This window comes from Zeus faber, assembly GCF_960531495.2.
Source record: "Zeus faber genome assembly, chromosome: 4".
Lineage (NCBI taxonomy): Eukaryota > Metazoa > Chordata > Actinopteri > Zeiformes > Zeidae > Zeus > Zeus faber.
Window position 1 is genome coordinate 22,999,562 of NC_137191.1, and position 13,249 is coordinate 23,012,810.

Sequence of the window (13,249 nt, forward strand, 5' to 3'; positions counted from 1 at the left end):
GAGATCAAAAGAGAAGCCGACACTATGCCGTACGCTTTGTAAAAGGGGGAAAAGAGAAAGCGTTGAAAGGATTGAAAACGTCTTTCCTAACGGTAATCAGGGCAACTCTGTTTGCAGATTGTGAGATAAACAGAGACATGGTCGAGTGGGGGAGAGAGAGAAAGAGTGGGGGATCGAGTCAGAGGAGGAGAGGAAGCAAGAGTGTGTGTGTTTGTGGTAAAGTCAGTTGGAACATAACTGTAAAACCTATTGATGACTTCAGATTCTCAAGATTGGAAATATTTATACCAGAAGCGAGTGGAAAGATGCAAAGAAAACTTTGCACAGTCTATGTATGTATGCGCACTTGTGTATTAACACTTTATTAATCCACAAAACGATCTTTTCAAATGTATGTAACTTCTTGAGTGAGTGAGGGAAGACGACTGAACGTGAATATCGCAAATGATTAAAGGGAGTTGATGCTGGTGTGTGTTTGAGGGTGGTTGTTGGGATGTGGTTATTTGGGTTTCAGTCGATCCTAGAGTGGGCTTCATTGTACCTGCCATCCTCGCAGCGACTCCAGCGCCACATGAGGGAGAGATAGGAGAGAGAGAGAGAGAGCGAGCGAGCAGCAAACAAAGCGAGGGCGTCGGAGGTTTGGAGGTTCCTATGCACGTTCCTGGTAGTCCAATTCTCACAATCACACCGGGGTGACTTGAAATCTCTCACACACACTTGGACACGAACCGTGGATGTTTTTTGACGTAGAACTCTCTTCTTCACACAGATACACACTCGGCATAGAAAGTACATATTCATCTTGGCCTGTCGTAAGGTGGCAGCGGGAAGAGAAGTCGCGAGGCCGCACGCAACTTGATGCGTTTCAACTTGATGCCATATCTGTCCGTTCTCTACACAAGGCGTAATTGGGGATCTTTTCGGTAATTTGCATTAGCCAAAAATGAAAGGCAAAGACGAATAGAAAATGCACTTACATTGACATACATGGAGGTATTAAATGTGTTAAATTTAGTCACGAGTGCATTTTATTTCACGCATTTTGTAGTAATTGGAATTATTTTAATTGACAAATTAAAATACACAATATACTGTATTTAAAACGCCCAGCAGCCCAATACAAAATGAGGTAATTTCCAAATCAGTTTGAAAGGCGCAACAGAAATTCATAGTCTATGAATACACTAAATTGCATTATAACCAGGACCTTTGTTCTCAAAACATCTGGTAAAATGGGGTGATGCCGCTTTAATAAAAGTAAAAACCGAAGTACAACTTAACCCAATTTCTTACTGTGTAACCAGTCTTGCATTCAGTCCAATTTTATTTAGTTTATAAACAAAACATTGTTGATAACCCCACTTGATATGTCATTTTATTTTATTTTAATAAACCAGAGTGTTGGTGTAACCCAGACGTCAACCCAGACCAATTATTAAATTGGTCTGGATTGACGTTAATTGGGTACAAAGGGCAATTCTAACATGGGTATCGTCAGCAAATATTTTTATTGAGAGGCCATTATTTGCCTACAGGTTGAGGAAAAGGTACGGTCTCATCTTCTGGGCAACTTCCATTTTTACCTCTGTGCTCCGAGGTATCTGGTGCTCGGTCCCTGCTCTAGATACCAACAAGTTTACGCTACCCTTCACTCCATACAGTATTCAACATATTGCTGTAAAATGTCTGAGGACACCATCCCCCACCACCCAGACAACCCCCCTGTCCGTGCAGTGGCCGAGCATTAAAACACCGTGCACTGGTTGATGCTGAACCGCTGTCGCCTCGCCCGCTTCCGTGACTGGTTGACGGCAGTCCGCACTGCGTACTCAAACACCTGCTGCACACCCCGGTTACTCAGGGACGAGCACTCCAGGTAGCCTTTAGCCCGAACCTCGTGCGCTACCTCCCTGCCCTCCGTTGCCGCAATGCAGCTGACGCGATGTGACCCCATCTCCCGCAGGTCCGTCTGGGTTCCCACCACCAGCACCGGTATCTGAGGAAGGTGCTCGCGGACCTCGGCGATCCACTTGTGCCGCACGCTTGCCAGGGAGTTGGGGTTGGCCACAGAGAAGCAGAGGAGGACCACGTCGGCCTGCTGGTAGGACATCGGCCGGATCTGCCTGAAGGTGTCGTTGCCCGCCGTGTCCCAGAGGCCGAGGCTTATCTGAACCCCGTCCATGTACACCTCCACGCCCGTGTTCTCGTACACCGTGGGCTTGTAGCTGTCGGGGAAAGTCTCTGTGGTGAAGCGTACGAGGAGGGACGTCTTGCCCACTGCGCAGTCGCCCACCAGGACGCACTTCACAGACATGCCTTCCAAGCCATTCATGGTCGCTGCTACAGTACCAGCAGTTCAACTCTTTGTAAAAGTGGAGTTAAGTCTTTCAAAGAGTCCTCTGTGTAATTCTTGGTGGAAGTGGCGCTCTGGAGAAGCTTGTGCGAGGAAGGCAGCTTCAATGTTGCGTTTGATGCGCGGGTTTTAAGGCGCGATGTCGTGGTAGCAGTTTTCACAGCCCTGATTTTGCTGTCTTCCATTGACATAATAATACCGGAAGGGCTCCATCGTCGTCCAGCGGCACGTACAGTAGAAACAAACTATTCCTCTTTTCCCTGTCTCATTTGTTGATTGACAAACTCTTCTGATACAATGTTGGGTTATGCACGTCTAAGTTTCACCTATGCTTTATGGAACAAGTCCTACAGTTCCTTGACTCCTCCCTGCTTGTCTACATCTCTCGGATCAGGTTCAATTCGTTCACCCCAATGCCAGGTGCCTCATGGGTGGAAGTGGTAATTTACTGAAAAGAGAGAGATGTAAAAGGTCAATAGTGCAAAATGCAATTTCAACTCGGACATCTATTTTAAAGGTGCAATAGGCAACTTCAGCGCCGCTGTCGCAAAGACAACCGGATCGCTTTGCGATGTAAATGATCAACATCACTTTGGAAATAAGAGGAGAAAGAAGCGTGTTCACTGAAGAGGTTAATTAAAATTGTCATATTTTGGTTTAATTGTATTTTTTTTGGTTGTGCAATCATAGACACATATACACAGACGCTGCATTAACTGCTTCGGCTCGTAGCTGCGATACGTCAACGTCGCCGCCGTATTGAAACGGGCAAGACTGGCCTGTAAACCAATACAAGTCAACGGGGGAGCAGGGGTTCTTCTGGATAAAAAGCACTATAACGTTTACATTTCCCAACCGATTTCAATGAGTGTTCTTTATATTCAAGGGTTATGATCTACATGTAGTAAGTTGCTCCACCCTCCGCCAGTTCCACTAATGGTCACGTATTGGTTGATGCACTTCCTGAGACGCACCGCTGTAAATCCATCATTTTCCCGGGAGTTCGTACCCGGTGGCAGTTCGAATGCATAGTGAAATGAAGGCTTATAGGGAACCAATCCAAATGCTGATGGTGTCATTATTCTATAGCCATTACACTGAGCAATCAACATTAACTTCATAATGATAGGTAAAAGCAAAAAAGTTGTCTCTTGCACCTTTAGTTCTTATTTCCTCATGTTCAAAAAGGACATACTTGTGAGAAGTAAAAGTGCCTCCCCTCACCCGTCAATCATTTTTTTTTCTATGCCGCTTTACGGTTTATTCTCACAGAAAATAATTATATTATCTTCATATGTACAGGAATTGTTAGGGATTAGTAAAAAAAAACCTTTGTTAAGTAATCAAGGTTCATTTTCTTTCACTTTTCTTGATAAAAGTTATGACATGGAAAGAAGGAACGGTCAAATCACACTGGACGTATATTAGTGTAAGAAAATTGCCTAGAATTCTTAGATTAAAGAAATAACAGGTTTAAAAAAACATGATTATATTTGATTATGTAGTAAAGACTCGATGCGGAAGTAAGATCTGACTTTTTGGGTGTTTCCAAATCATCACAAAATCGTTTATATCCCAATCTTTGCATAGTGTACTTTAAACAAGGCTTATTGATGTCATTTATTTATTGTATCGGCTTGTTCATCTAAGCGGTCTCGCAAAAGCCATGTTGGTTTTACAGTTTTCACCCGAGCTGACTGATTAATGGGTTAAAATGTCTTTGCGGTCCATGGTTTTACCAAATCAAACCTTGCTTAAACATTTGACTATTTCCTGGAAGCTTTTAATTTAAAACACTTCTTGCTTTCAGTTTTTTGTCAAATTTTAAACACTTCGAGTGTCTTCAAATTCAAGAATCCGAAATAACTTCTAAGTCCATGGCCTTGAAGTATTGGGCGTCAAGACTCCCTTTGACATGACTTTCCATCACTCATAAAGGATTCCTAGGAAACACCTTTAGCTAGGTCTTCTCACAATGCACAGCATTACAAGTGAATAAATGGACATTTTTCCTCCCAAAGTCTCACTGTTACTGTGCAGTTATGGCATTTAAGTACCGTTTATCCAATGATATTTGGCTATGATCTAATGTTATATAACTATTTGTAAATAACTGATATAATGTTGCTTGTTTCTACAAAAAAAGAGCTGCAACATTGAAGAGAAGAGTAATCGGAGGTGGACAATACAGCTATATTGTCCTGGAATAGACCAGAATACCATAATATGATATAATATAATATTAGTTTTAAGCAGCCCTTAATACTTAGTGACTCCAACGTTACAGGCTTCAGAGCAACTATATCGAAGAACAGCACAGATTGGATGATTCTTATTCAATAACTAAGTGTATTCACATCCATTATACCTTCATCACCATCATCTGTTGTACCATCAGGTGTGACTATTTATCTACAAGCTCCCCTCTAGGGAGCATCCAGAGCTTGGAGACTTAAAACCAAACTTTATAGACTACATTATCAGCTTTTAGATATATACATATAAACTAGTTGTAATGCTGATACATGCCCCTTGATTGCTTGAGGGAAAATTTAATTGACGGGAATAGATTAGACCAGAATCTTTTATTTATTTTTTTAATGTTTTTATTTAACCATTATTGAACCATTATTGAAATACTGATATTTTTTAACGTAAACTAAAAACCCATCTATTCGGTCCGGCTTTAATGTCGTGTGTTTTACAATTTTATGGTTTTAGTATTCATACTTATTTTAACTACGCATATTTTATTTTCGTCCTATTCAATTCACTGTGGGGGGTTTTCTTTTTGTTGGCTGTTTTGTTGGCTGTTTTGTTGGCTGTTTTGCATTCGTCTCTAAATCCATTTTTAACATCCTACGTTTGGTCAGTCGCTTGTAAAGCACTTTGAATTGCATTTGATTTCTTTGGAAGGTGTTATTCAAATACAGTTTGGTTGATTGAGGGTAGGCACGTTGACATTGGATGACTTTTTTCAAGAAGGCCCTCTCAAAAAAAAAAACAACCTAGCAGCACAGCCCAAAAATATATGGATGTGTGGGTGCGCATTATATATATATATATATATATATATATATATATATATATATATATATATATATATATATAAAAACATTCACAACATATAAACAACTAACATGAGCATCCATAATCACTGTACTGAACTCTGTACTTCGGTTTAAGTTGAAATAAAACACTCGCTGGCCCTGGTTTACTTCGGATCAAGTCAACATTACGGAGGTTTAAAGGCTTCCTGTCGGCTCTCACGACCGAATTTAAACCGCGTAAACCCTTAAAAGACTCACCGTTTGCGGGTGCGGACTGGAGCCCCTCTCTGGCACCATCAGTGGGACGGTTTCCCGAGAACGACACGAACCGTGGACGTTACGTGGGTGTGTGAGCGGCACCGTGGGGCGGCTGCACGGTCCCGGCGGAGCGACGCCGCCACCGCTTCCCCAGCTTGTTCCGCCTCCGCGCGACGCGCAGCATCCGCTTCGTTTGACTTGGCGCGTGCGGCTCCACGTCTCCCTCCACCCCCGGGCGCGTTGCTGTGTGTAGTTCTACTGTTGCTGTGTGTAGTTCTACTGTTGCTGTGTGTACTTCTTCTGTTGTGTGTAGTTCTACTGTTGCTGTGTGTAGTTCTACTGTTGCTGTGTGTACTTCTTCTGTTGTGTGTAGTTCTACTGTTGCTGTGTGTAGTTCTACTGTTGCTGTGTGTAGTTCTACTGTTGCTGTGTGTACTTCTTCTGTTGTGTGTAGTTCTACTGTTGCTGTGTGTAGTTCTACTGTTGCTGTGTGTAGTTCTACTGTTGCTGTGTGTAGTTCTACTGTTGCTGTGTGTACTTCTTCTGTTGTGTGTAGTTCTACTGTTGCTGTGTGTAGTTCTACTGTTGCTGTGTGTAGTTCTACTGTTGCTGTGTGTAGTTCTACTGTTGCTGTGTGTAGTTCTTCTGTTGTGTGTAGTTCTACTGTTGCTGTGTGTAGTTCTACTGTTGCTGTGTGTAGTTCTACTGTTGCTGTGTGTAGTTCTACTGTTGCTGTGTGTAGTTCTTCTGTTGTGTGTAGTTCTACTGTTGCTGTGTGTAGTTCTACTGTTGCTGTGTGTAGTTCTACTGTTGTTGTGTGTCGTTCTACTGTTGCTGTGTGTAGTTCTTCTGTTGTGTGTAGTTCTACTGTTGCTGTGTGTAGTTCTACTGTTGTTGTGTGTAGTTCTACTGTTGCTGTGTGTAGTTCTACTGTTGCTGTGTGTAGTTCTACTGTTGTTGTGTGTAGTTCTACTGTTGCTGTGTGTAGTTCTACTGTTGTGTGTAGTTCTTCTGTTGTGTGTGTAGTTCTTCTGTTGTGTGTAGTTCTACTGTTGTGTGTAGTTCTTCTGTTGCTGTGTGTACTTCTTCTGTTGTGTGTAGTTCTACTGTTGTTGTGTATAGTTCTTCTGTTGCTGTGTGGAGTTCTACTGTTGCTGTGTGTACTTCTTCTGTTGTGTGTAGTTCTTCTGTTGCTGTGTGTAGTTCTTCTGTTGTGTATAGTTCTACTGTTGTGTGTAGTTCTACTGTTGTGTGTAGTTCTTCTGTTGTGTGTGTAGTTCTTCTGTTGTGTGTAGTTCTACTGTTGTGTGTAGTTCTTCTGTTGCTGTGTGTACTTCTTCTGTTGTTGTGTGTAGTTCTACTGTTGTTGTGTATAGTTCTTCTGTTGCTGTGTGGAGTTCTACTGTTGCTGTGTGTACTTCTTCTGTTGTGTGTAGTTCTTCTGTTGCTGTGTGTAGTTCTTCTGTTGTGTATAGTTCTACTGTTGTGTGTAGTTCTACTGTTGTTGTGTGTAGTTCTACTGTTGTTGTGTGTAGTTCTACTGTTGCTGTGTGTAGTTCTACTGTTGTGTGTAGTTCTACTGTTGTGTGTAGTTCTTCTGTTGTGTGTGTAGTTCTTCTGTTGTGTGTGTAGTTCTTCTGTTGTGTGTAGTTCTACTGTTGTGTGTAGTTCTTCTGTTGCTGTGTGTACTTCTTCTGTTGTTGTGTGTAGTTCTACTGTTGTGTGTAGTTCTTCTGTTGCTGTGTGAAGTTCTACTGTTGCTGTGTGTACTTCTTCTGTTGTGTGTAGTTCTTCTGTTGTGTATAGTTCTACTGTTGTGTGTAGTTCTACTGTTGTTGTGTGTAGTTCTACTGTTGCTGTGTGTAGTTCTACTGTTGTGTGTAGTTCTACTGTTGTGTGTAGTTCTTCTGTTGTGTGTGTAGTTCTTCTGTTGTGTGTAGTTCTACTGTTGTGTGTAGTTCTTCTGTTGCTGTGTGTACTTCTTCTGTTGTTGTGTGTAGTTCTACTGTTGTTGTGTGTAGTTCTTCTGTTGCTGTGTGTACTTCTTCTGTTGTGTGTAGTTCTTCTGTTGCTGTGTGTAGTTCTTCTGTTGTGTATAGTTCTACTGTTGTGTGTAATTCTACTGTTGTTGTGTGTAGTTCTACTGTTGTTGTGTGTAGTTCTACTGTTGTTGTGTGTAGTTCTTCTGTTGCTGTGTGTAGTTCTTCGGTTGTGTGTAGTTCTACTGTTGTGTGTAGTTCTTCTGTTGTGTGTAGTTCTTCTGTTGCTGTGTGTACTTCTTCTGTTGTTGTGTGTAGCTCTACTGTTGTTGTGTGTAGTTCTTCTGTTGCTGTGTGGAGTTCTACTGTTGCTGTGTGTACTTCTACTGTTGTTGTGTGTAGTTCTTCTGTTGCTGTGTGTACTTCTTCTGTTGCTGTGTGTACTTCTTCTGTTGTTGTATGTAGTTCTACTGCTGTTGTGTGTACTTCTTCTGTTGTTGTGTGGTTCTACTGCTGTTGTGTGTAGTTCTACTGCTGTTGTGTGTAGTTCTACTGTTGTTGTGTGTACTTCTACTGTTGTTGTGTGTACTTCTTCTGTTGTGTGTAGTTCTACTGCTGTTGTGTGTAGTTCTTCTGTTGCTGTGTGTAGTTCTTCTGTTGTGTGTAGTTCTACTGTTGTGTGTAGTTCTTCTGTTGTGTGTAGTTCTACTGTTGTGTGTAGTTCTACTGTTGTGTGTAGTTCTTCTGTTGCTGTGTGTACTTCTTCTGTTGTTGTGTGTAGCTCTACTGTTGTGTGTAGTTCTTCTGTTGCTGTGTGGAGTTCTACTGTTGCTGTGTGTAGTTCTACTGTTGTTGTGTGTAGTTCTTCTGTTGTTGTGTGTAGTTCTTCTGTTGCTGTGTGTACTTCTTCTGTTGCTGTGTGTACTTCTTCTGTTGCTGTGTGTACTTCTTCTTCTTCTGTTGCTGTGTGTACTTCTTCTGTTGTTGTATGTAGTTCTACTGCTGTTGTGTGTACTTCTTCTGTTGTTGTGTGGTTCTACTGTTGTTGTGTGTACTTCTACTGTTGTTGTGTGTACTTCTTCTGTTGTGTGTAGTTCTACTGTTGTTGTGTGTACTTCTACTGTTGTTGTGTGTAGTTCTACTGCTGTTGTGTGTAGTTCTTCTGTTGCTGTGTGTAGTTCTTCTGTTGTGTGTAGTTCTACTGTTGTGTGTAGTTCTTCTGTTGTGTGTAGTTCTACTGTTGTGTGTAGTTCTTCTGTTGCTGTGTGTACTTCTTCTGTTGTTGTGTGTAGCTCTACTGTTGTGTGTAGTTCTCCTGTTGTGTGTAGTTCTCCTGTTGTGTGTAGTTCTACTGTTGCTGTGTGTACTTCTTCTGTTGTTGTGTGTAGCTCTACTGTTGTTGTGTGTAGTTCTTCTGTTGCTGTGTGGAGTTCTACTGTTGCTGTGTGTAGTTCTACTGTTGTTGTGTGTAGTTCTTCTGTTGCTGTGTGTACTTCTTCTGTTGCTGTGTGTACTTCTTCTGTTGTATGTAGTTCTGCTGTTGTGTGTACTTCTTCTGTTGTTGTGTGGTTCTACTGCTGTTGTGTGTAGTTCTACTGCTGTTGTGTGTCGTTCTACTGTTGTGTGTAGTTCTACTGTTGTGTGTACTTCTACTGTAGTTGTGTGTACTTCTTCTGTTGTGTGTAGTTCTACTGCTGTTGTGTGTAGTTCTACTGTTGTATGTTGTTCTACTGTTGTGTGTAGTTCTTCTGTTGTGTGTAGTTCTTCTGTTGTTGTGTGTAGTTCTTCTGTTGTTGTGTATAGTTCTTCTGTTGTTGTTGTCGTGTGTAGTTCTACTGTTGTGTGTAGTTCTTCTGTTGTGGGTAATTCTTCTGTTGTGTGTAGTTATTCTGTTGTTGTCGTGTGTAGTTCTACTGTTGTGTGAAGTTCTTCTGTTGTGGGTAATTCTTCTGTTGTGTGTAGTTCTTCTGTTGTTGTGTATAGTTATTCTGTTTTTGTTGTCGTGTGTAGTTCTACTGTTGTGTGAAGTTTTTGGTTTTCTGGTCCCGCACCAACGGAGCGCTCCTGACTGCACATTAGCATGTTCTTCAAGTGTCAGTGTGGGCGTGATGACTGTTCAGTGTTTCTGTTTCACTCCTTTATGTTTCAAAGTAAACATTACTACTTTTTTTTTTACACGGTGACTCAGCTGATCCCATAGGTTTTCTATGGGATTCAGGTCCGGAGAAAGTGCAGGCCACTCCATTTGAGGTGCCCCGGTCTCCAGCAGCCGTTCCCTAACGATGCCACCTCCATGAGCTGGAGCATTGTTCAAGTTCAAGAGATTATTTGTCACATACATATACATACGGTCATTCATATATGTAGTGAAATGTCAGGACACCCGGTGATTGCGCACAATAAGCTCTACAAGCTCTAAAAATGCAAAAAAAAAATACCAAAAATGTGCGTAATCGACACAAGGCGCTCGCGCAGGCAGCCGCAAGGCGAGGCGCCACAATCGCGATTCTGGGTTCTATAATTATAGAATAGAATTAATCGAGTGTGTTGTATTAAATATACATTTAAATCCTCCTACATTAAACTTACCTGAACTTACTTACGTCCAGCACTTACCTCACAGAGTATAGTATATCTGCTGTTACAATACAGGTCGTCTCAGATCGGGGCCAGGAGACAAAATCTTATTGTCACACAGGAAGTAGCGATGTTATATGATATCACATAGGAAGTAGTGATGTTATATGCATTCAAAAGTTTAGGGAAGGTCAAATGAAGTTCACCTGTAAAGGTTATAGTGCATTTTAGGTTCATCCTGAAATTTCGCCCGAAAGCCGAATATCCCTAACCTCTCTCTCTCTCTCTCTCATAGATAGATGAAAATAATGTGGTGAGCTAGCCTGAAAGAAATTAATTAGGTCGAGACAGAGCGTTCCTTTATAAGCCACCGCCTGCGTCCCATACACTGCACGACCAGCAGTGGCAAGCTTCCATTTCTTTTTTTCAGACAACCATAACACAGAACCCCTGAGGCCACAACCGGCTACGTCAGTCAACGTCATGGTCCTGTCCTATTCAGCAAAAACCGTCAACTCAGTCTGGGTCACCCCCCCCCAACACAAACAACACAGCCCAATACCAACAGAATATCCCGAACGATTGAAAACACATAAATCACTATGGAGACATTACATTACATTACATTACATTTAGTCATTTAGCAGACGCTTTTATCCAAATCGATTTACAATTGTTCAAACACCGACGGACGCAGCCATCAGGAGCAATTAGGGGTTAAGTGTCTTGCTCAAGGACACTACAGCATGCTAGCAGGAGGAGCCTGGGATCGAACCAGCAACCTTTGGATCACTAGACCACCAGCTCTACCTCCTGAGCTACCATCCCATACACAGAGACACATAAGGATGGTGGCCGCCCCCTGTGCGCTGACCACATTCCACGGGAACGTTGTCTCTCTCCGGAGCAGATGGCGCTTTTTCCAGATTAAGCCTCAACCCAGCCTGTCGAATGGCAGCGGAAACCTCCCGCAGGTTGGCCAAGGTCCCCTCGAAACTGTGGGCGTGTACCAGCAGGTTGTCCAGGTACACCACACAGTGACGGCGGGGAACGGCTCTCCATCAGCCTCTCGAACGCGGCTGGCGCCAGCTGGAGCCTGCGGTGTAGTCCAGGGTGTCGTCGATGCGGGGTAGGGTGTAGGAGTCCTTGGTGGTGACAGCATTCAGACGCCTATAGTCCACGCAGAACCTCCAGCTGTCATCCTTTCTCACCAGAATGGCTGGCACTGCCCACCGGGTTGACGTTGTCGTCGAGGATCTCGTTTAGCCTCCAACGCTGTTGGTGATCAATCCCTCACGGCTACGTTCCCACAGCTCCCAGACTGCCGCACAGGTCTCAGTAGAGAGAAGGGAGTTGGCTGTTGGCGGCAATATAGAGGGCCTTTTGGTGGCTTGTGCAGCTCGGGCAGCAGCTGTCCGCCGGTGGTCCGATGGTGAGCCTGGCCCGGGACAGGTCGACCTGGGCGCCCCCACAGGTCAGGAGGTCCAGAACGATGATGCATGGGTCTTGGATGTGGGCTAACCAGAACTCATGCACCATCTTCTGGTCTCCAATGCAAATCTGTACTGGTTTTGTGCCCTTCACACCGGCCTTTTCCCCTGTCACTGTCCTCATCTGGACAGCGGTAGGGGCCCAGGCTGAAGAGGGTACCCCCTTGGTGACCTGCGGGATTCCTGGCTGGACGAGGGTGATGGTGGACCCAGTGTCCACAAGGGCTTTGGAAACCTGTCCATCGAGTTCACAGTCCATGTAGAGGCCCCTGGTGTGGCCAAAGCTGCCCACCAGGGTGCATCGGCTTTGGAGGGGAGACGGTTTGGGAGTGGGGGTTACCCTCACTGGGCTGCTCCCCTGTTGTTTCCCGGCAGACAGGCCCTCCATCATCGTCCTCCAGCTCGTTGCCCTTGCAGTCTGCTGCTCTGACGCGTGGTCGGGACAAGGGTGCCCGGGGTGGAGTTGCTTGGCTCCAGAAGATCGCTGTTGAGGGCAGGGCGAGTGCAAGGTCAAGCAGAACCTGCAGCGTCTTTCCCTCTAATGCCAGGGCCAGGTGGACGGTGGCCTCTTCGTCTCCCCATCAGCTGTACCGTGCTGAAAGCCGTACCTGGGGGAGATTGGGCTCCCATGGTGCCCCTCCAACGTACCGTGACAGCCTAGCAGGTGTTTGAGGCGCAGCCATGGTTGACGGAACCCCAGGTGTTAGGTGGGTTCCTCGGGTCGATCTCGGTTTGGCTTCCATCTTGCACCAGAAACTCCTTCTTACTCAGTCACGTTGCACTGGCGCCATCGGGTTGGGCAGGGCGACCCGTCAGCTGGTCCATCTCCTGTATAGCCTCTGCTATTTCGCGGAGCTGTCAATTAATTTGTTCCATACCCCACTTCTGACAGCAATGTAGCGAGCTTGCGACGTGGAACGAATTAATTCGGTCAAGACAGAGCGTTCTTTTTATAAGCCACCGCCTGCGTCCCATACAGCGCACGACCAGCAGGGGCAGCTTCCATTTATTTTTTTATAGACAACAATAACACAGAACCCCTGAGGCCATAACCGGCTACGTCAGTCAACGTTACGGTCCTTTCCAAGTCAGCAACAGCAGTCAACGCAAACAACACAGCCTGACACCAACAGAATATCCTCAACGATTGAAAACACGTAATGAAACACAATGGAGACACATAACATCTCCGGACCCATAATCCCTTGCATCAACAATAATGTACAGTATATGTCCTATTTTAAATATTCACATTCGGTTATTATCAATATGTGTGCAATTATTATGTATACACCGGACTCAATTGCCATTGAGTTGAGGCCACCTCTGATCCCCTCTGAGGATATTACAGCCCATGTTATTCATAAAACAAAATTAGATTCATAGAATTAAACACTATGTTTCGATTTTAACGCCCTGAAGTTGTTTTTAGCAACGCCACACACACACACACACACACACACACACACACACACACACACACACACACACACACACACACACACACACACACACACACACACACACACACACACACACACA

At 44.1% G+C, this 13,249-nt stretch overlaps 1 protein-coding gene across 1 annotated transcript; it reads right to left on the reverse strand.

Annotated features, from left to right (window-relative positions):
* Positions 1 to 1,187: 1,187 nt before the first annotated feature.
* On the reverse strand, positions 1,188 to 5,775 carry rhoh (ras homolog family member H). The gene is made up of 2 exons (XM_079998540.1): positions 5,662 to 5,775; positions 1,188 to 2,801 (listed from the first exon to the last, which is right to left on the reverse strand). The coding sequence occupies exon 2, from the start codon at positions 2,330 to 2,332 to the stop codon at positions 1,745 to 1,747; it is 588 nt and encodes a 195-aa protein (XP_079854666.1). The 5' UTR covers positions 2,333 to 2,801; positions 5,662 to 5,775; the 3' UTR covers positions 1,188 to 1,744.
* Positions 5,776 to 13,249: the final 7,474 nt, after the last annotated feature.